This window comes from Danio aesculapii, chromosome 12, assembly GCF_903798145.1.
Source record: "Danio aesculapii chromosome 12, fDanAes4.1, whole genome shotgun sequence".
Classification (NCBI taxonomy): Eukaryota; Metazoa; Chordata; class Actinopteri; order Cypriniformes; family Danionidae; genus Danio; species Danio aesculapii.
In genome coordinates, this window is record NC_079446.1 from 17,582,301 (window position 1) to 17,606,421 (window position 24,121).

Consider the following 24,121-nt stretch of genomic DNA (forward strand, 5'->3'; position numbering starts at 1 on the left):
GAAGAGGAGGTTTTAGAAACAGAAGTTTAAGTTCACTCAAAAATACACATTTGGTTGTTCCAATTCTCCGTAGCCTTCATTCATTTATTTATTTTTCTGCAGCTTAGTACCTTATTTATCAGGGGTCGCCACAGTGGAATTAACTGCTAACTGTTCCTGCATATGTTTTACGCAGCGGATGCAACCCAGTACTGAGAAACACCCATACACACATTCATGCACTCCAGCCAATGTAGTTCATCCAATTCCCCTATAGTGCATGTCTGTGGACTGTGGGTGAAACTGGAGCACCCGGAGTAGTTAATTGTACACCCTTAGTTAGCATGAATAAGGGTGTACTCACACTAGGATGGTTGTCTTGAACCATGCCCAGATGCGATTGTCCCACCTTCCCTCTCCCACTCTGCGCTCACATTGCATTTTTTGCTTCCAAGCCTGAGCATGCTTACGTCATTGATGATGACTGTTTAGTTTAACAGAAGAAAAGCGCTCTCGCTCCATATGGAGATTTTTTTAGCTGTATTGTTTAGTATCATTTTGTCATTTGATATGCAGTGACACACAGTCAAATCTATTGCTGAACAGATCCACAACTTTTGGCACTCATAAATGTTCATGAAAGTCATTGTGCTGCACATAGTAGGAGGTTTGCTGAAGGTGCAGCAAGGGGTTTGCATCTTTAATAAACTATGTTTGCGTTCATTCAAAAGTAAGAATGATTAATAAACCCATACGAAACAGTCCCTTAAATATGAAACAGTCCATTAAATTCACACGGGGCGTCAGCCTCAATGCTTCCCATTCACTTTGAATGGGTGACGTCCAGCGTTGCTGAACTGCATTATGGATCTGTCGGCGCCGCTTCACTGACGTTGCTCGCTGCAGAAGTTGGGAATTTCTCAACTTTTGAAGTGCCTACAGACATGTCAGCCAATCAGATCATTTTATGCAAATACACCAGCTCAGACAGTAGTTGATTGTGAGCTAATTTCATTGGCTGACACTGCTATGACGATCTCGTCAGCCCCAACTGCAAACACGCCTTCTGTCAAGCGATGACGCTGAAGCCCCGTGTCAATCTGGCGTAAGAGTGCTTGTGTGCTTGTTTCAGACATGTACTGTTTATGCTCAAACATACTTGCACTGTAACCTTTATTCCATGGGATTCATCTAAACAGCTCACTATGAACACTTGGAATTCATTTAAACATTAAATTGTTAAATTTATTACTGATTGTTTTACCTTATTGTCAGGTGGTATGTCTTGGATTGGCAGAGTGTGGCTGTTTGTAAAGCATACAGCACCATCTGGTGGTAAAAGCTAAGCTCAAAATTGATTCAAGAGAGAATTGCTATGTTCGGAAAATTTCTCATCTCTTGATTCAATTGGCAATGGATCGATTTATTGTTCCAGCCCTATCTCTTACCCTCCATAGGCATCAATGTTTCTGAGATGCTCAAAGTCCAGAAAAAGAACCAAAAATATATTGTCAAAACATTCCATGTGACTTCATGTGTTGTCTGGTTCATTTGTAATCATATGAAGCTTCTGTGTCAAAAAAACTGTAAATACCACTCTATATGTTTGCCTATATCTTCACTCTTACATCACGTCATCAGGATGCATGTTTACTAAGGGCAGTAACCATGTACTGCCATTAGAGACAGCAGTGCGACAAGCAAGCATTGTATTGCACATAGTAAATGCACACCCTGATCTGATACAGAAGACATTGGCAATCAAAGTTTTTACAGTTATCTGATGCACAAAAGTGTTTGTGGAACTTCAAGTGACCAAAATTCAAGTTTAGCGAGCGTCCAAGGATGGTATTTTGATGTCCAATAACGATGTCAAATGACGTTGATATTTGGTTGATTATAGTTTGTGTTAGAAAGTGACCAAAATCCAACGTCGACCCAACATCTCAAACCAACCTCATATTGCAGTCAAATACTGACATTCACTTGTCAGGTATGGCAACCAAAATCTAAAATCTGATAGACGTTATAGTGGTAACGTCCACAAGGCCTGACGTTGGGTTCTGGTGTCAACCCGATTTTCATTTCCTATTAAAATGCAACATTGGGGTACAATGTCAATCTGACATCATGTTGACGTCTTGTGCCTGATGGGTGTTTAAGGCCATTTCGGTCATCATACAGTAAACATCAGTCATCTTTGCATCAGTGACATGCATCTAAACAGTCTCTGGGTCATTATGTGAAAAGATTTTGGACATCTGCTTGGACACTTTTAATGCTTCCATAATTTGCTGCAATTATAAATCGTCCATGTCTTAAAGGTACTTCAGTATGATGTGATTTACCATCTATGTGTGATTTGATTGGACAGGAATCACAGGACTGATTTTTTTAATCCCCATAGGCAAGAAAAAATAAAGTAGTGACTGCAGGTTAAGTAGAGGCAGGAAAGTAGTGGAGTAAAAGTACTGATACTGCAATAAAAATGTACTCAAGGGAAAGTAAAGTACACATTTAGTAAAACTATTTAGTAAATTACAATTCCAGAGAAAAGCTAATCAATTATTGTCATTTGAGTATTTGTAATTTGTTACTTTACACCACTGCTTAAATTTCATCTAATATCTTAATTGGTAACACTTTATAATAACTACACACTATAAATCATTTATTAAGCATTATCATCTAGTGAATTCATTATTTGTTAAGCATTAACTCTACATTAATAAACGTTAGTAAGCAGTTTATAACTGCAGCTACAGATGCTGTATTCTTGACTTATAAACATATTTATAATGTGCTTTATACTTGTACTTTCATACTTTGCTAATGATTTGTTTTTCATTACTAAATTAAGTATCGCATTATTTACAAACCAGTTGTATTTAAAGTAGTTGAGGGTTTTTAGGATCATTCAGAATGAGTTAGTAAATGATTAATAAACTATTGTCAACGTCTAAATCAACGTTTATATGTCTTATTATTCAGGCATATACTAATAGTTAATTAATATGTCAATAAATGCTTTATTAACTCAACTTCATGCAATTTTGTGACCTAATCTAAAGTGCGGACTATTTATGCTTTATAAATCCCTTATAAATGACATTACTAAATTAAGTTTCCCATGCAGAAACACTTATGCACAAAGACATTTTGGAAAATAGGTTTCAAAAGCCTAACTAGGAATGCCCATAAAGACAATTTTATAACAGAGCAACATTTTTTTATTATTAGAATATGCAAAAATATGTAATATTTTAAGTTTAGTTAATATATAATGTCCTTATCTTTTTTCTTGCTCCAGATTCCAGTATCACCACCTGCCAGCCTGGCTTCTTCCTGTGTCCAGATCACCGCTGTATCTATAATTCATATGTCTGTGATGGAGACCAAGACTGTTTGGATGGCTCTGATGAGAAGGATTGTGGTAAGAAAGTGATCAGATTTTAAGATATTAGCATGCTCTCAAAAGAGTACAGATCAACATGAAACAGAAAAATGATTAGACAGAGCAAATTATTGCAAGATGGTCTCCTGGCAACATTCAATTTAAAGAATACAGATGCAGTAGCTTGTTTTTGTAATGTCCAATCAAAGTCCCTTTAAGGTAAGTCATTTAACTCTGCGACAATCTCTGAAACACCTCTCGGCAGTATGTTCGGGCATACAATACTCATATTGACCATTACACTTATCCCTATTCAAAACTACACGAGTGACATGTCTTGTGTGGTCCAATGCATGTGCTCAAATGTTCGCATTGGACTTTACAAAAAGGTCAAATGTTACCCAAAAGGTCATAATTGTTACAATTATGTTTTGCTAAACAATTATGTGGCATATACAAATGATTTACTCCAGTGTTTCTTAACCACGTTCCTGGAGGCCCACCAACACTGCATGTTTTGGATGTCTCCTTTTTCTGTCACACCCATTACAGGTCTTTCAGTCTTTGCTGATGATCTGAATCAGGTGTGTTTGGTTAAGGAGACATGGTGCTGGTGGTCCTCCAGGAACGTGGTTGAGAAGCACTGGTCTAATCAGCACACAGTACTCAAAGTTGTATTTAATTTTGAGAGAGTAATTCAAGATGAGATGTTGTCCTGATGAACAGCAAATCATTCAGCCATTAATTTCCCACACATAGGGCAGCACAGTGCCATCAAACACAAGTTGCAGGCTGGTTTGGAATTGTTATTAATACAAAAGTAATATAACATTTGCAAATGTTTTTCACTAAACAATTAGTTAATACACTGTAAAGCCCAACTGTCAACTTTATCAAATTAAATGAGTGTAGTTAACTCAAAATGTATTCATTCATTTTCTTTTTGGCTTAGTCCATTTATTAATTCGGGGTCCCCACAGCGGAATGAACCACCAACTTATCCAGCATGTTTTATGCAGCGGATCGCCTTCCAGCCGCAACCCATCTCTGAGAAACATCCATACACACTCACTCACACTCATACACTGCGGACAATTTATCCTTCCCAATTGACCGGTACCGCATGTCTTTGGATTGTGGGGGAAACCAGAGCACCCGGAGGAAACCCGGAAACTCCAGCGTCTTTCCTTTTTTTTACTCTTCAACATTGTAGTTATGTTAAAACATAACATTAATAGCATTTATTTAGTGATATATTGTTTGCTTATATTATGTTCATATATTTAATGATTACTACACTGTAAAACCCAACAGTTAACTTTATCAAATGAAATGAGTGCAGTTAACTCAAAATTAATTCTACTTAAAGTTAATTCTACTCATTTGAAAAGAGTTTTTAACTCAGTGTTGAAAGTAATAAGTTAATTAAATACCTCATTACTTTAACTGGAGTAAGTTCAAAGTACTCATTTAGATTATTTTTTAACTGAAATGGTTTGTAGCAATCGGTTTCCTCAAACAGTTTGAGTTTCTTTAACTTACTGGGTTTTACAGTAATCGGTTTGAGTTCTCTTCAGTTATTGGGTTTTACTGTGCTCAAATTGCTTCATTTACTCAAATAGATTAAGTTCAGAGTACTCATTAGGGTTAGTTTTTGAACTCAAATGGTTTGTTGCAATTGGTTTCCTCAAATGGTTTGAGTTACCTTAACATTTTGGGTTTTACAGTGTAAGGATTGTTGTTAGCATTTAAAAAAAATTGTTTCTTAATATGATGCATTTAATGCACAAATGAATATAAAACAAAACAATTGTCTTATATTATAGTCAATTTTAAATATTGAATACTGTATATGTTTTCGAAAAATACAGCGAAGTAAAATGTGAATATTATATATAGTAAATTAGAAGGAGGAGGGATGTAAAAAGAGATACTGGAAATTGTACATTTTTCCTACCTTTCATTGCAGTTCTAACATTTCTGATTTTAAGTGAAGTTTTATAAACCAATTTCGAGAGGAGCACGTGATATGATTGAGCACGTCTGGCCACTCATCAGTAATCAGTAATAATCCAATCAGAGTGATCCTAGTTTACTATAAATGGATCATTTTCTCCCTAATGTTTTATCTTCGTTTGGAAGAATCCCCCCTTCCACCCCTTCTCTTCCTTTTCCTCCCTTTTCTAAAATGGGGAGCTCTCGAGACCTACCTGATCTCGGATCTCCTGATATGCTTATCGACCGGGCGGGAGCCCTGGGCTCAAATATCTCCGAGCTCAGGGTTCTCTCCCGGGACAGCATGCCAAACCTGCTTTATACGCCAAGCATATCTAAGTGGGAACTCTTGAAATGACAAAAGTATGCCACACAAATGAAAATACATTTCTGATTTAGTTTGGTCATAGCCATAAACTATGTTTTTACAAGTACTTCTTTGATCAATACATTAAGCCATGATAATAAATTAATTTTCAGCACTTCTCCAGTAAGCAGGTTTTTGTTCATCTGCCTCCATTTCAAAGACAAACGCTTACATCTTAAAATCCAATCAACAATCAATGCATAGGATGTAAACCTTTGTTAATATTCTTGTCAAGATTAAAAGATCTGTTGCTTCCCACTGTTTCCTTTCGATTTTAATTAACATGGATAACATGGATGTGTTTTGGGTAGTGTATACCTGTGGAACATATGAGTTTGCGTGTGCCAGCGGAGATCAGTGTGTGAGCCAGAGTTACCGCTGTGATGGGGTTTATGACTGCAGGGACCACTCAGATGAGAGTGGCTGTCGTAAGTTTTAATTTCATGTCTTTTCAGCTTGGGTTTAGAAAATGTTTAATGAAGATATATGGAATAATTTTAAGGAAGCGCAATGTGTTTGGAAGTGAATCTGTATTTATTTATTTATTTATTTATTTATTTATTTATTTATTTATTTATTTATTTATTTATTTATTTATTTATTTATTTATTTATTTATTTATTTATTTATTTATTTATTTATTTATTTATTTATTTATTTATTTATTTATTTATTTAAATAAGAATTTTATTAATAGTTATATTTTCCACAAAAAAAAATCACAAGCTCAAACTTTCAGTCTAAATATAATTTAATGCTTTCAATATTCTTCTTTTTTGTCATTTAGTAATAATAAAAATAATCAAAATTAAATTATACAAAAAATAAGTCTTTCATTAAATTAATTATTGTTAATTAATAAGGCTGATGATTTCTGTGCAGCCACACGTAGGCCAGGTCTGTGCCATGACAATGAGTTCCAGTGCCAGGTTGATGGATTTTGCATTCCGAAAGAGTGGGAATGTGATGGCCATCCAGACTGTGTGGATGGCTCTGATGAGCATAACGGCTGCCCTCCGCGTACCTGTAGTTCTGTGCAGTTCCAGTGTGCTAATGGGAATTGTGTGTCCCAGAATTGGGTGTGCGATGGGGAAAATGACTGCAGGGATATGAGCGACGAAACAAACTGCCCTACTCCACCATTCAGCTGCCCATCAGGCCAGTGGCTGTGTCCTACAGACCAGGTGTGCATCATGAATGCCCAGGTGTGTGATGGTCAAAGAGATTGTCCCAATGGAGCTGATGAATCTCCCCTCTGCAGTGAGTATTTCTGCTGCTGTTTGGGGAAACTAAATTCAACCAATAATATTTATATTCACAGCCTAATATTTCCAATTTTTTCATCTTTATAGATGAAGATGACTGTAAGTTAAATAATGGAGGCTGCAGTCACGGCTGTATTCAGGGTCCATTTGGAGCTCAGTGTACCTGTGACCCAGGATTCCAGTTGCTGAATGACTCGAAGACCTGCGATGACATAAATGAGTGTCTCATCCCTGGATTCTGCAGTCAAACCTGCTTCAATGAGCGTGGTTCCTTCCGCTGCTATTGCGAAGATGGCTACCAGCTGGAGCCTGATGGACGTACATGCAGAGCCACCAGTAAGATACATTTTATAAATAATTATTCATCAAACAATGATTGCAGTCAAACTTGTTAAAGTACAACAAGGTGCTGAATTTACTTTTTTAATTTAATGGTCAAGAACTCAATGGTTTTAGGGCCAGTGCACACTGCTCCAACTACATAACTAATTCATAGTGCTTTAAACAAACATTCCACTTTTCTTTAAAATAGGCTCATTTTACAACTTCCCTAGAGTTAAAGTTAGAGTTGAGTTTTACCATTTTTAAAAATCTTTTTAACTGATCTTCAGGTCTGGTGTGAGCACGTTTAGCTTAGCATAAATCATTGAATTGGATTAAACCATTAACATCTCGCTCCACTAAAAAAGTTGATAATCCTACTATTTAAAACTTGACTCTTCTGTAGTTTTATTGTGTAACAAGACCAACAGTTTCTATTTTCTAGGACAATATGGCTAGGAAGTAGCCTGACTGACATTCCAACATAATAATCAAGAAATGCTAGGCTATTGTTTAGTTAGGACATTTAAAGAGCACCTATGATGAAAATCATCTTTTTTAAGCTGTTTGGACAGGATTGTGTGCAGGTATAGTGTGTCCACAGTTATATTGGAGTGATATAAAGACAATAAACCTCTTTTTTAAAATTTCCGGATGTTAAAAATAGGATCCAAATCCCTCCCATTTTGAGGCCCACCTCAACGTGACGTAGGAGTGCGGTTTCCCTGCCCACTGAGTTGATTGATAGCCGCGTATTAACATGTCTCCATAGTAACACGTATAATCATCTCAACAAGACAGGATGTGCGTAAAGCAACTAGTATTAAAAGATCTGTTTAGCTCTCTGTGATCATCAATCATCATTAAATGTGATCAAGAATGAGTTTTACAAGTTTAAAATGTTTTTAAAACAGTGCATGATTAAAATGAATTACAGCGATTTACTTCAGCTTTACTTTTATCACTAGAGCCACGTGTCAGTACAATTAAAAAAGAAGACGTTTCAGTCCTGGTTTGTGGACGTTAAATCAGGTTTATTTCGTACTTTAACATAACGGATATCCATACAGCAGTGGATATTAACCTGTATCCTGTCATATTTGCTCTGCAAAACAGTGCAAAGTTAAACGTGTGCGCTGTGTGTGTGTCCACTGTGTGTGTCCGCTGTGTGTGCGTGCGTGAACTTTGTAACGACATTGTGTGTGACTCGTCGTTGCAACTTTACAACAAATACATCAAATAATAATCATTGGGTCAGGTCTTACTTTATTTTTTTTTTTTGTAAATGTTACGTGAGATCTGCTTGCTTCATGTCTGTCACTGTGCTGATGCAGCTGAAGTGAAGAGTGAGGCACACTCAGACAGGCATGTGGGAACGATGGGCAGGGAGAACCAGCATTAAAGGCACAGGCAACAAAAATATCTACAATGTGTTCAAAGCAGAAAATTCCAATATTCTGAAAAGTATAATGAATAATCTGATGGGTGTTTTGAGCTGAAACTTTGCAGACACATTCTGGAGACACAAAAGACATATCTTAAATCTTGAAAAAGGGATAAAATGGGTGCTCTTTAATTAATTGTTATAAATGTGCCTTAGCAGAAAACACAACTTTCAATTAAATTCAATTAAGAAAATGCTATTGTCTATCCCAAAGGGTTTAGAAAATTGTCTTCAGACAGAGGCTCATAAACAACAATTCAAATGCAGTCAACATAGGTTCATTCTGAAAACGTAGCCCTATATACATTTCTGGAGATCGTGAATTATGTAGGCCTGCATTTCACAAATGCTACAGGGTGGTATGATGCTGTTCCTTTTCTCCATTACCAGCTGACCACTTACCTCCGTATGGACGACTTTTCCAATGTTACCAGTTTGTCTGGTAGCTCGACATATATGTCGACAGACTTGAGAAGATTGCTTAATTATTAAACCGTGAGGTCCCAGAAAAGACTGAGATAACTGATCCTCCAGAGGAGGGAGAAGTGTTGCGTATGAAAGTGAAGACCGGGGGTGTGGGGGGTGGTTGGAGTCATGAACAAAAGTGGAGAGCGGGTGGATTGTTGCAAATGAAAAGGGGGGCGGGGGGGTGAGGGGGGGGGGGTTGTCAAAGACAAAAGTGAAGAGCGGGGGTGTGGGGGGTGGTTGGTGTCATGGGGTTGGGGTTGTCGGGAATGAAAATGAAGAGGGGGTTGGGGGTTAAGAGGGTTAGGGAGTCGCAGGGCGGGCGTGCGTGTGTGGAGGAGGATCGGTAAAATGAGGTGCCAGATCAGATTTCAGAGGTGCCGGATCCGGATCCAGCTTGTTCCAGCACAAATTAAGCCCTGCCTGAAACGCAGAGCAGAGTTGACCACAACAACAGGGTTTGAGTCTGGTGAAGAACGGTTCCAGAAAGCAGGTAAGACAAAAAAAGAAGGCAAAGATAAACAAGTAAATAACGGTAAGAATGTGGTAAAATCTGTAAAAAAAAAAAGTGGTAAAATCAGGGGGCTTGTTGGGTTTAGGGATAAGGGAGGGTGGGTATCGGTCAGTTGGTTAGTCAGTAAGTCAGTCAGTCTACAGCGACCTCTGGTGGATTTATGAAAACAAAAACTGCAAAAAACATAGCTCCTGAGACATATTTTGCTCTCTCCAGAAATGTATATAGAGGTATGCAATCAGAATGAGCCTGGGTTGAATACATTAATTTTCCTTCAGCTTAGTGCCTTTATCATCGCTGTGGACAGTCGCCACAGCGAAATGAACTGCCAACTTATCCAGCATATGTTTTACACAGTGGATGCCCTTCCAGCTGCAACCCAGTAATGAGAAACACCCATACACTTTCACATGCACACACATACACGACGGCCAATTTAGTTCATCCAATTCACCTATAGAACATGTCTTTGGACTCTGGGGGTACAATTACAATAAACAAAAATATATTAGCAAAAAATAAATTCATTCATTAATACAAATACAAACTGCTGTCCATGTTGAGACAAAACAAAACAAACCAACTAAATATATTTTACGATCAGTCAGTGCCCTTTTTTTAGTTGAAACAGCTCGGACATACATTTTGGGCTGGAGAAAGACTAACGTCTTGTCTGTGTCTTGCCTGTGTTCCAGGCCCAGGAAATGCCTTACTTCTGGTGGCCAGACGCAGTCAGATCATCGGCAACCGCATCAACTTCTGGCCACCGCTCATCAGTCCAATAGTTAGCGGCATGAGTATTGTTGCTGTAGACTTTGATAATGTCAATAAAAGAGTTTACTGGGGTGATTCATCTGACAAAATGATCTATAGTTCATTCCAGAATGGCACAGATAAAAAACAGGTAAGTGATTGGTCTAGTTGTCTTGGAGAGCTTATGCATTTCTTTTTGTGGATATGTAACTTAATCAACTACAATTTAGGATTAATTCATGTGATGATGCTGGTCTTTTAGGTGTTTTCTTCGGGCCTGATGGTACCTGAAAGCATAGCTGTAGATTGGGTGGGTAGAAACATTTACTGGACCGACTCTGTCATGCAAAACATTGAAGTAGCAACTCTGGATGGCCACTTTCGGAAGATTCTGATTACCAAGAATGTCACAAGCCCTCGTGGACTGGCTCTAGACCCCCGCAATCAGTATGAACTTTGGATATACACATTTATTTGTTACTATTATTTGTATAAACAATAACTGCAACAGTAGTTTTGCTGTATATAGTTATTTAATAATTATATAAATATATTCCTTTCTGTTTTTTTTCAGTACAAATTTAATGTTCTGGTCAGACTGGGGTCAGAACCCTCGTATAGAACAGGCTAGTATGGATGGACTCGGAAGACGAGCAATTGTGACTAGCAAAGTATACTGGCCTAATGGACTTACACTGGATTACACAACTAGAAGAGTATATTTTGTTGATGCCTACCTGAAATATATTGACTACTGTGATTATGATGGCAAAAACAGGCATCAAGTCTTTGCGAGTGACATAGTAAGAGTTCAAATCTATCTATTTTTTACCATGATACACAAGGTCACAGTCTAAATTCATCTGTGTTGAATTTTTCACTCTGTTCTCTCTGTACCTGTAGGTTCTTCAACAACCCCACAGCCTTACCATCTTTGAAGACAACATCTTCTGGAGTGACAGTTACACAAGCCAAATCATGAGGACTAATAAATTCCATGGAGGAAACATCACCACTCTTCTGACCGGTGTTTATCAGTGCATGGGAATTGTAATGGATCACCCCATCAAGCAACCTATAGGTTAACCTTTTATGCCAGTTGTTAATTAAGACATCTTACTGTTTTCTTTGTTAGTTTTTCACTTGACTAACATAGTCTGCTGGTTCCCATACAGCATTTAATCCTTGTGAGAACAATCCATGCAGTCAGTTGTGTCTGCTATCAATCTTAAGACCCCGATACTACACATGTGACTGCCAGTCTGGCTGGATCCTTGCCAGTGATGGTCGTACTTGCACTAAAGGTACAAAAGGAGTTTTGACAAAAAGACTGCACCAAATAAGTTCTACAGGTATTATAGTATTTACATGACTTCATGATGCTTTTTACCTAGACGAAACACCGTTCTTGATGGTTGTCAGAGATACAGTGATTATGGGAATACCGCTCAACCCCAATGACACATCCAACAATGCCATGGCACCAATTTCTGGCATTACACAGGGGCGAGATATTGATTTTGATGACCGAGAGCAGTTTGTCTACTGGGTTCAAGGCACTGTGAGTAAATATGTCTTAGGATGTACTCACACTAGGCTATCCGAATTGTGCCCAGGCGCGTTTCCCTGTTCGTTTGACAAATGTGAGTGCTCCGAATCGGGCCAAGGCGAGGTTCAGTTGGCCAGCCCTGGCCTGTTTGGAAGAGGGATGCCAGAGCTCTGTTCGGTTGGGCATTGTCGTGGTACACTTGTAGTGTGAGTGCAAAGCACACCTGAGCCTGAAACTTAAGACGGATGTCACTTTTAAGGGACGGTTTCATATAGATTTATTAATCATTTTGACTTTTCAATGAACTGTCATAGTTTATTAAAGATACAAACCCCCTAATACCTGCTGCACGTTGACTTTCATGACATTTAAGAGCATCAAAAGTGCTGGATCTGTTCAGCAAAGTATTTGTATTTCAATCAAGCGGCAACTCCCTCATGAAGCAAATATGGAAGTTACTGAAACTGCAATTCATCGATATTCTGCTAGTCCTGGCTCCATAATAGAGCAAATTTCTATTGAACCCACTGTTAAAATGGCCAACTTTACAGCAGAAAAAAAAGGTGTTAACAGCCTGGGACAAAAAACGATTTTAGTTTATATAGCTAATATTATCCTTTATGACAACTGTTAGGGGTGAATCTTTTTTATAACTTATCCGTTTCATTTATATTAAGTTATATTAAATCTGCATAATTAAGGGCATGGCCACTTGAGTGACAGATAGGTCTCGCTGGTTGCCGTCTCATCACTCAGCTGATTCCGGCTGATTAGCCGCTGAACTCGGTATATACATCATATTTTTGTGTTTTATGTGGCTTTACACAGTCAGTTGCTTTTTGGAATAATTTCTTATAATTATCAGATGATATGGCATGCTGTGTGCACTTAATTGTGTTCACAAACCATTCACGTGGCTTTCATTTCCCAGTTGAGTGAAATTATATACTTGTATACCATTTCTATAAATGTTTTTGTTTTTTTTAAGATAGGTTATCATTTATATTTTTCTTTAGAACTTGAATGCACTTTACAATCTGAAAGATGATCTGTTCTGAAGGCTCTAGAACAGTCAGCTGAAACGTTTTCATACAATGTTATGCCTGGATTTCATAAATAGCCTTGAATTTACTAACACAGACTGTATATTAAGTGTTTGGAAGTAATTCGCATTTTCCTCCTGTAGAAAAACATCATAAGAACAATGCTTAGTGGCTCAATGTATTACAAAAGGGTTTATAAAAGTCTAAACACTTTATTGATATAGTGTGCAACCGAGCACAGTATAAAGTATATAAAGTATAAAGCGTTACTCCCACAGAAAAGCCTGTCTAAGCAAAATGCTAGAAGCGCCTGTTGCTCTGCTCACGCTCCGCCTTTTTGCCCTTGTTTGATATTCCCCGGTCATTGTGATGACGTGTGAACAAAATGGCGACGGTTGGTCATGACTACTTGTAACTTCTTTTGTGTTCTTCAGAAACCTATGGGTGACGTCACGGATACTACGTCTATGTTTTTTACAGTCTGTGCTGTCACTGCATCCCAAAAGGACTAAAATAACACAAAACAATATAACTAAAGCAATGTCCAATGTGCTGAGTGTGAGCCCTTTTTTTCTGTTAAAATGAACAGTCGCATTATCGATGATGTAAGTGTGCTCAGACTCGGAATGTAAAATGCAGTGTGAGTGCTGGCCGAGAGGGAGAGGGAATGGGGACAAGCCCATGTCAGCGCTGTTCAAGGCAATTGTGCCCATTGTGAGCACGCTCTTAGAACATACACGATCTTGTTTAAAAATTAATCCACAACCTCATAAACAGTTACTATTTATAACTATTAGATAGTATTATACAGATGAATTAGTGATGCAAAATAATGCTGAATATGAACAACAAATTATTTGAAAACATTTTGGTAATATAAAGGAAAAACAATAAAATTAGGGAAAAAAATCTACTATTTATCATGAAACTAAAGTATTTTTTTTCCTACAGGGCTCAATTTATAGAAGTAAGACAGATGGGGCCAATCGAACTCAGTTTGCACCAGCTGCTATAATTGGTTCCCCCTCTGGTCTCGCATTTGATTGGATAACACGAATCATGTACTACACCAATCCCACTATTAAGGCCATTGAGGTGAACAACAAGATGTCTTCTGTTCATTACTATACTTTACCATAGTAAAATTAACATGCTACATATCAGTTTTATTACATTTAAATATTAATTATTTGTGTTTTTGGTTTCATATTTTATTTTCACTGCTATTCTTCCCCAAAAGGTTATCAGAGTTGATGGATCCCAACATTACAGAAAGACCATCATCACAAACACTGGGAAGCCAGAAGGAGCTGGACAGCCAATAGGAATAGCTCTTGATCCAGCTAGGGGGTATTCATTTTATTTTACTACAACACCATTTCATTGCAATTGTTTAATAGTTATTAATGTACTGTTATCATGTACAATATAGGAAACTGTTCTGGACAGACAGAGGTTCAGACAGTGGAGTTCCACCAAAGATATCAAGTGCAGACATGGATGGTGGTAACGTCAAAAACCTCTACACTGGTAACCTGGTGAAAGTTGAATTCATTGCTGCAGATATAGAGGCCAGAAAGATCTACTGGGGTGTTCATCAAACAGGGCTGGTGAGAAGCATGTACATCTTTTAAATCTGTTAGCAGAAATAATAGATTATGAACTTATTAAAAAATTGGCTTGGCTTTCTTCTTTGTGATTGACAGATTGAGTGCGGAACTATGGATGGTGCAAGCAGGGTGACCATTGTTAGTGGCTTGTCTCACCCCTGGGGAATCACTGTTTACCAAAACTATCTTTACTATACTGACCTTGACTTTGAGGTCATTGAGAGAGTGGACAAGAACACAGGTGCAGATATGGTGGTGATGAGAAGTGGCATGGCAGGGCTGCGGTCAGTGAAAGTACATGCCAGAGACAGTGAGTGAAGCTTTACACTTGATTTTAATTAAAGGACAATGTTGTATCTCTTCTGAATAAACTTTATATTAACTAACATGTTGGTGTGAAATAAATCTACAATGGAGTGATACAAGAGTAGAATTACTGTACATTGTCATGGACAGTAGTGCAATATTCAGTTTAGATATTAAATATATTAAACCTCTAATTGCCAGATTTGACCAATCAGAAACAAGTGTTATTTTTTGGGAAAAACAGCATAATAAATATATTATTGTACTAAATACAATCAAAGATTAATCAAAAGTGTCATAAAAATTTATAAACATTTATGTTCTGTTAACAATCAATTCATTAAATACAGATTCTGCTGGCACTACCAACGCCTGCAGTACAAACAACGGAGGGTGTCCCCATTTGTGTTTGCCTAAACCTGAAGGACAGAAAACATGTGCCTGCACAACAGGATTTATCCCATCTCAAGATGGATCTCACTGTGAGCAGTATGACTCTTACGCTATAGTATCATCTTCCAAATTTATTAGAGGATTCCACATCAACAGCTCTGACCACTCTGAGGCCATGGTTCCTGTAGGGGCAAGTGAGTATTATTCACAGCATGCTGAGCAGTTGATCCTTTTAGTTTTCAAAACTAAAGTGCTATGCTAAAACTCCAAAGTTTATGGTGAGCTTTTGCTTTAATGAACATCCATGGTTTATTATTTATTTCTGTATTAATTTAGCTTTTTTATTAAGATGTGAGCAAAAAGAATGAGAAATATAACAAAACACACAAAAGCTTATTTAGCAACAAAAAGTGTCAACAATAAATGGGTCATTATCACTATAAAGTGCCTTTGAGATGTCAGAATTTTCAGAAAAAAAGTACAATTACGTACTTGTTGTATTAATTAGACCTTGCGCTGTAAGAAATTAATGTTGGTCATGCTCCAGCACTTTTTATAAATAAACTGCTAGCAGAAAAACAGTAAACAAACCCCAAATTGTGTCTACCCTGTCATGGACAAATTCAAAGTAGTATAAGTATATTTTCATTGCACTGTCAATATAAAATGTATATTTTTAGAAAGGTAATGTGTCCCTTTATCAACCCAACTTTTTAGATTATGAAAAAAGTTTATTTATAATAATGAAATAATGGACAAACATTTATTTCTCAATAAAATATGCAATCGTTGCACATTCTGTTCAAAATAAAACCCAAGATCTAAAATATGTTGTCAAACTTTAAACAATATTAACTGGCCCTTATTGGTTAAATAAGAAATCACACAATTTTTTTGCTAAGTTTATAAATAATTTGTTTATTTTCATAAAAGTTGAACATAATTGTGGAAAAGATGACAGGGTGGACATTGGCATGTATTTTTAAACAGTCAATAAGCTCCAGACTGAGACCGATATTGCCAAAAGGTAAGGGTTGAATAAATAAATAGATAAATAGATAAATAAATAAATAAATAAATAAATAAATAAATATTGCATATGTCCAGCCTGCTAAGGAAATATTTGTGACAGGGTGGACACTTTTGTCTAAAGATTGCATTTATTCAACACATGTTGTACCTGCAGCTGGTAAAGTGTTTCCTATTTAAGCTTTTTGTACACAGTTTAAAAGCTATATTTTTGATTTCTGATTTTTTAAATATTAATTAATATTTCATTATGACAGGGTGGACATGTTAAGCTTGATAACATTCAGTATCAAACACAATATGAGGAAAAATAGGAAACACAAGTGTAGATAGTTACTGTGTGCACGTCAGATGTTTTAACCTCTTACGAAGAAAGACAAAATGGGCATGGGGATGCCAGTGAGTACATCAGATGGTTTCTTAAAGGGGCATTTACCACATGATGACACACAATTTCAAGGACACATGCAAAATGATTAATAATATTCTGAAAACCAAATAAAAGTTATCAAAATTACTTATTTTATCAAATAACTTGTTAAAGACAATGAGAATTTAAAAAATCTTTTAAATTTAATCTAATTTACCTATTTTTTAGACTCACTAAAGTTGGCTGAGCAGCGTGTGGGACATGGCAAAATCATATCCATTCACTGAAAAAATATGGCAAATATTGACACAAATATATTTCAAACACTTATTATTCTACCTGCATGTGTGTAAAGATTTACCCAATCATTTTAAAACATCAGAATTTCATTATTTCGTATTATGTTGTTCATAAAGGACTGATCCAATCTTGTGGGACATCAAAGACATTTCATAGTGATAATGACCCAAATATTATAATTAGTTGCAAGTATGTTTGTCCTGTGATATAACATTGTGAACTGTATTGTGAACATCAAAATATCATGTACTTTCATTTCGTAGATACGTACTCAATTATTGACAAGCTGGACATGCACGTCGCTTCTGGATTCCTGTACTGGACTGATAACAGCACCTACTCATCATACAGAGGCATTTACAGAACAAAGACAGATGGCTCACGCTATTCTACGGTCATCAGTCAATTGGGCAATGGAAGGATTCAGGGCTTAGCGGTAGACTGGATCGCAGGTAAGTTACACCAAATTGTAGTAAATAGTGAAATTAATGTACACCATGAAAAATGTAGGTGTTTATATATATATATATATATATATATATATATATATATATATATATATATATATATATATATATATATATATATATATTGAACTAGTTCTTTTTTATGTCAGGAAACTTGTACTTCACTAACACATTCACCACTCAGACATACATTGAAGTGCTACGTTTGAACACAAGCATTCAACTGATCCTCCTGAAAAGTTCAGCAGATCGTCCCCTAGATCTTACTGTGAGCCCCAAATTACGTCTTCTCTTCTGGACTGATGCTGGTCAGTCACCTAAGATTGAAAGTGCTCTTTTGGATGGTACCAATCGGACAGTTCTTGCTTCTGAGAGCCTTTCCTCCCCCCGAGGCCTTACGATTGATTACACCAATGACTTCCTGTACTGGGTTGATGACACACTGGATATGATTTCTCGAATGGCGCCCGATGGTTCTCAACGGGAGATTGTACGCTTCGGTAGTCGGTACCCTGCACCATATAGTGTCGCAATCTTTGGCGAGTACATGCTGTGGGTGGATCGCAAACTGGGCAAACTCTTCCAGGCCAGCAAGGTACCTGGGAATACAGACACACCTGAGGTGATAAGAGATGGCATTGATGATCTGACAGATGTTGCAGTGTTTGACTCACATGTTCAGCCCACTTCTGCCAACCTGGTGGATTTCAACCCTTGCCACGATGACAATGGGCGTTGTCAACAGTTTTGTTTTGCAATGCCCGAGCAGCAGCAGCCCAAATGTGCCTGTGCACATGGATCTCTGCTGAGCAATGGAGTCTCATGTGGCTTTGGCCTGGATGAGTACCTGATCTTCACAACAGATTATAGTGTGAGCAGCATGAGACTGGATCCAGAGGACCACAGTGTCCCATTTCCCACCTTTAACATGGGCTATGGTGTTTTAGCCATAGAGTTTGACTTCCAGGATAAAAGAGTGTTCTTTACCCAGTATGTGGGTTTGGGCAGGAGTAAAATAGGATACATCATAACCACCAGCAGCACTAGCCCACCAGTCACCATTGCCAGTGGTACAGTCTGATCCCTTTATGTTCTCAAACTACATTAAAATTGCATTAATCAGCCAATTACAGTATGTCTAAGATTTCTGTTTTCTGTCCATCTTTTAGATCTGTATGATCCTGAAGGTCTGGCCTATGACTGGGTCCACAAGCGTCTTTATTTCACAGATTACTACAATCGGAGTGTGCAGTCTATGGGAATAGATGGCCAAAACCGTTCTTTAATTGCACATGGTGATCGTCCTAGAGCTATCGTAGTGGATCCATGTTATGGGTAAGAACACTTTAGGCCTCTTCCATCAGCACCATACAGAGAGGCCTAATCTATGAACCTTCTATGTCACAAATTGTCATATAAATAAATAAATTGATTAAACAGCTTTACTTTACAGCATAAGTCCCAGAAATAAACTATGGGGGGGGGGGGGGGGGGATTTTTGGACCTAGGCGTTACAGTTCTGTATCTGGTTACCATGACAGTTCTAGAGCTTGTTAAATCTGAATAGGCATTTTGGACCACAACTGTAGGAATAACTGTAGGAATTGTGCTCTTGAATGCAGAAAGCAGAAAATCTGAAATGACATACTTGATATCTATAATTTGGTTTAAAACTTCCTCCACAATGCATGTGTAGTGTGAATGAAAGTTGGATACACTACATCTGCCATGTTATCACTGTTATGTGACCAAAATAATCAATTTCTGTCTATTCCAAATCCTCTGTCACAACCTCAAAAGATGTCCATGTATACAATATATATGGAATCTCAACAGAAGAAGTAGCTTATCCTGTAGCTGATTCTACTTGTTGAATACAAGCACAAAAGTCCATACAATTTTAGTAAATATGTACATACGTGCATATATACATGTATTTACATTTAGTCATTTACCAGACACTTTTATATAAAGCAAATGGCAAGGCATCAAGGGCTTATTATCAAGAGACAATACTAATAGAAATATAAATACAGTACATACATACATACATACATACATACATACATACATACATACATACATACATACATACATAAACTTATTTTGCTCATTTAGATACCTGTACTGGACTGACTGGGGATCCCCTGCTAAAATTGAACGAGCCACACTTGGTGGAAACTTCCGAATCCCTGTCATAAACACAAGTCTTTCTCAGCCTAATGCTCTGTCTTTGGATTATGAAGAACGACTTCTGTACTGGGCTGATTCAACACTGTGAGTTTATACTAATCTAATGTTATTTAACATAATTTTTAGTCCAGTCAGACAAAAGACTTATAGCAAACATTTATACTGAAGGAATTCATGTTTTACTCTGTTACTCACAGGGATAAGATTGAACGTTCTTCTTTGACTGGAGAAAACAGGGAAGTCATTCTTACTCAAACACAGTACCCATTTGCTCTGACAGTGTTCCAGCAGGATATTTATTGGACTGACTGGAACACAAGGATTGTGTATCGTGCAAGCAAGGATGATGGTTCTGGCCTGACTATAATGGCCACTGATCTCCAATATAGACCCAATGACATCCACGTCTTTTCTGCCAGTAGGCAGGAAAGCTGCACAAGTTCCTGCCAGCTGTTCAATGGAGGCTGCAGCCATGTTTGTGTCCCAGGTCAGTCAAGTTTCCTAAGCCAAGTGTCTATGGTGCACACTATTAGAGAATGTTCTAAAAAGCATGGTTGTTGAATACAAGTTACAAGTGAGTTTTAATGTTAAAACAAAGAACTTTTATAACCCAAAAGGTGTACGACTGAAAGTTTCAGTCAATGTCATTCTCGCTCAAGGAAATGTCAAAGTAAAGCTGTACAGGTCGTTCACATATCATATGAGAAGCACTTCTCACAAAGCAGATGCTTTATACACATAAATACTTTTGTATAAATGTTCATTACTAACTTTTCTATGAACAGGATTTGATTATAACTGCATTATTATATGTATATATTATTACCATGTACTGTCTTGGCTGTGTTTTTAAAAATGGCGGTTCCTTTGTTTTTATTCTCCTGGCTTGTTGCACGAATGAGTGACGCATCTCTGTAAACCAATAGCGTTCTTGTTGCGCGTCATGCTCTGCCTTATGGTGCCCTTTTGTTGTGCTAGGTACCTTTCAGAAAGGATACCCAAAAAGTTGTATGGTACGGTTCTTTAAGGTACCTTTTGACAGTGGAAATGGCCATAAAAGCATAACCGAACCGCACTGTACCACTTATATATATATGGGATTATATGATAATAGAAACCAAGTTGGAGTGAGCGGAGCGGAGCCAGGAGTGGGAAAGGAATGATACAGGCCAATGAAAGATTTGAGTCATGGTGGTTAAATGTTAGGCTTCAAAAATATTAGGCAGAATCAGGAAAATGGATGGGGCAACTGACTGTTGCTGAAAATTTAAAGTTAGAAATCTAGAATCTAGAATCAAGGTAATGAATGACTATGGTGAAGCCACTGAGGTGCAATGTGTGTAGCTGAAGACTGAGACTGCTGGAGGGAAGTGTAAGAAAGACAGCCGAAAGCCTGGCAGTCTGTGCCATAGGTAGAGTAAAGGAAGTTAGGCAACGGAGTTAGCCAAAGCGGAACTGACTGACTAAGAAGGTGGAGGGATGAACTTGGAGGTTAGAGGTGCAGTTTAAGGATCTACAATCAAGCCCAGAGTTGATCAACAGGACGCCCAGTATGATTTCAGTCTGCTAGGGGGAGATGTCATGACATGCAGGGAATTCAGTAATGGACACAGAGAGAATTTTGAAATGCCCTTCTTGGTTGACATGGTACAGGAAGAGGAAGTGGTAATGAAGACTGGGTGACAGATTTGTTACAAGATAATGAAACAGTCACATCAAACCTGGCAGTGCAGTTCATAATTGATAACCCTGCTTGAACGTATACTGTATCACACCTGGTCAGACTCTCTCTAGGCTAAGCTTTTCCGATTACTGTGGCCATAAGTGCAAGCTCCAGCAGGAAATGAGTCTGTCCTTGCACGTGTTTGCTGTGAGAGCTGTGTGTGTGGTGTGTACTGTGACCTCTGAGGTTAGATAATAGTCCTTATTCAGTGTTAAAGGGGGTCCACACTAATGAAAAGTGATTGTATGTTAATAAGTAAAATTATAATACAATATATTAACATAAGGGTCAGCACTGTGGCGCACAGCAAGAAGGTCACTGGTTTGAGCCCCGGCTGGGTCAGTTGGCGTTTCTGTGTGGAGTTTGCATGTTCTCCCTGTGTTTGTGCGTGGGTTTTCTCTGGGTGCTCCGGTTTTCCCCACAAGTCCAAAGATATGCGGTGTAGGTTAATTGGGTAAGCTAAATTCTTCGTAGTGTATGCGTGTAAATAAGTGTGTATGGGTATTTCCCAGTGATGGGTTGCAGCTGGAAAGGCATCCACTGTGTAAAACATATGCTGGATAAGTTGGCGGTTCATTCCGCTGTGGCAACCCCAGATTAATAAAGGAACTAAGCCAAAAAGAAAATGAATGAATGAATGAATATTAACATAAGAGAATAAATATATACATTTTATTATACCATTATATTTACTCCCAGACTTTTGGATGGAATTTCCCTTTTGATAAGCTTGTCATGGTTTTCATTTATGACTTAATCTCAGGTCCAGCTGGTCCAGAGTGTCAGTGTCCCAGCACTGGTAACTGGTATCTGGCCAACGATGGGAAAGACTGCATCCCTGACAATGGGCAACGTTGTCATGCAGATCAGTTCACCTGTCTTGATGGAAGCTGTTTGTCTCAGAATTGGAAGTGTGATGGCTACAGGGACTGCCTGGATGGCTCTGATGAACTTGAAAGAGTTTGTGGTAAGTGTCCTTTGCAATTAAACAGTTGTTTCATTTAGTTTGCATTTGTTTTCTCTTTATTGATATATATATATATATATATATATATATATATATATATATATATATATATATATATAATCATTAATATTTCCTCTATAGCTTTTCACACCTGTTCACCAACTGAATTCACCTGCGATAATGGAGGCTGTGTGCCTCTGTACTATGTGTGCGACTACACTAATGACTGTGGCGATAACAGCGACGAGCACGGCTGTCCCTTCCCCACTTGTAACCCTTCCACAGAATTCACCTGTGCTAACGGACGCTGCATTAGTGCAGCTTACGTGTGTGATGGGATCAATGACTGCCGAGACAATAGCACCACAGATGAAGTTAACTGCCGTGAGTACAGTTTAATTATTGATTATATAATATTTTGCTATGAAACTTAAATGCTTGATTCTGATTGGTTGAGGAACATTCTAAGGTTCAAAATAGTTCAAGACAGATGTTTTCCGCATTACTTAGAGAAATGAATCCATACAACCTTTGACAACAAATAAATCTAACTTCTCAAAGATATTACCAAGGTGAATCTGCTGAAACAGGGATGATCTCTGTGTCCATTTCAGACAGACAGGGTTAATGGATTATGTGACTGTGTCAAGATAGGCAGGGAGCCTCAGAGATGGACTCTGTGGCTGTGTCAGGGCAGACAGAGGGCTCAGGAGTGGACGCTGTGATGCCAGGATTCAGTGTATTAATGATGTGGAGCTAGACAGTGTTGTGATATCAGCTGCTTGTAATCACATCAGATTCTGACATACTGTATAGCAATCTCATCCAACCAAGACTGATCTTACCATTCAGGTAACTAAGATAAGTGATGAGATTAGATAACCCAGTTTCACATTTGCTGTATCCAATTAATTTGGATCAAGAGACTTTTTTTGACTTCAGATCAAAATATGTGGGAAGTGGGTTTGGAAATTAGGTTCAAAAACTGAGGTGCGTTTACTGTACGCAAGTGAAGGGTGGAGTTGAGCAACCCGATTTTGGCTGGTGATGGGAGATTATTGTTTGAAAGTTTGAATGTTGGTATGAATGTTCCTTTTCTCTCACTCAGATAACACTCTAATACAGCTCTACTACAGTTTTGATAATGAAATGTTTTCAACCAAAAAACCAACTAAACTCCCTCATTCACTTAAAAGACCTCAATTTTAAATGATGAATCTAATAAATGTGATAATGAAAAATAAGCAGAATCTGATGTGATGCATAATTATTATTGCATGATGATTATTGCACACTAAGACATTCATTATATGGTAGATATTAGATACATTTATTAAGATCAAGTAGCAATAAGTAAACTATATATAAAAAGTTAATTATTATATCATACACTTTAAATGATATTGTCAGAGCCATGACATGAGTCAGAGTCTTAACATTACTGCAGCCAGAATGCACTGTCAAAATTTCAATAAAAAAACTTGATGCTTATCTATACACATCTAAGGTGTCACAATGGCACAGTGGGTATCTCGATCGCCTCACAGCAAGAAGGTCGCTGGTTCAAGCCTTGGCTGGGTCAGTTGACATTTCTTTGTGGAGTTTGTATGTTCTCCCTGTGTTCGCGTGGGTTTCCTCCTGGGTGCTCTGGTTTCCGCCACAAGTCCAAAGATG

The 24,121-nt window shown here is 37.8% G+C and overlaps 1 protein-coding gene across 1 annotated transcript in view; it reads left to right on the top strand.

Annotated features, from left to right (window-relative positions):
- Positions 1-24,121, top strand: part of lrp2b (low density lipoprotein receptor-related protein 2b) — an 86,908-nt gene that overhangs the window by 23,892 nt on the left and 38,895 nt on the right. The window contains exons 23-44 of the mRNA XM_056469077.1: positions 3,290-3,412; positions 6,047-6,163; positions 6,618-6,995; positions 7,088-7,336; positions 10,440-10,648; positions 10,760-10,944; positions 11,072-11,300; positions 11,401-11,578; positions 11,673-11,801; positions 11,892-12,058; positions 14,041-14,184; positions 14,330-14,439; positions 14,522-14,699; positions 14,796-15,009; positions 15,356-15,592; positions 17,361-17,549; positions 17,714-18,634; positions 18,734-18,899; positions 19,683-19,841; positions 19,955-20,244; positions 22,244-22,447; positions 22,589-22,831. Of these exons, the coding sequence (XP_056325052.1) occupies positions 3,290-3,412; positions 6,047-6,163; positions 6,618-6,995; positions 7,088-7,336; positions 10,440-10,648; positions 10,760-10,944; positions 11,072-11,300; positions 11,401-11,578; positions 11,673-11,801; positions 11,892-12,058; positions 14,041-14,184; positions 14,330-14,439; positions 14,522-14,699; positions 14,796-15,009; positions 15,356-15,592; positions 17,361-17,549; positions 17,714-18,634; positions 18,734-18,899; positions 19,683-19,841; positions 19,955-20,244; positions 22,244-22,447; positions 22,589-22,831 (5,019 nt within the window). The remainder of the gene's footprint in view (positions 1-3,289; positions 3,413-6,046; positions 6,164-6,617; positions 6,996-7,087; positions 7,337-10,439; positions 10,649-10,759; positions 10,945-11,071; positions 11,301-11,400; positions 11,579-11,672; positions 11,802-11,891; positions 12,059-14,040; positions 14,185-14,329; positions 14,440-14,521; positions 14,700-14,795; positions 15,010-15,355; positions 15,593-17,360; positions 17,550-17,713; positions 18,635-18,733; positions 18,900-19,682; positions 19,842-19,954; positions 20,245-22,243; positions 22,448-22,588; positions 22,832-24,121) is intronic.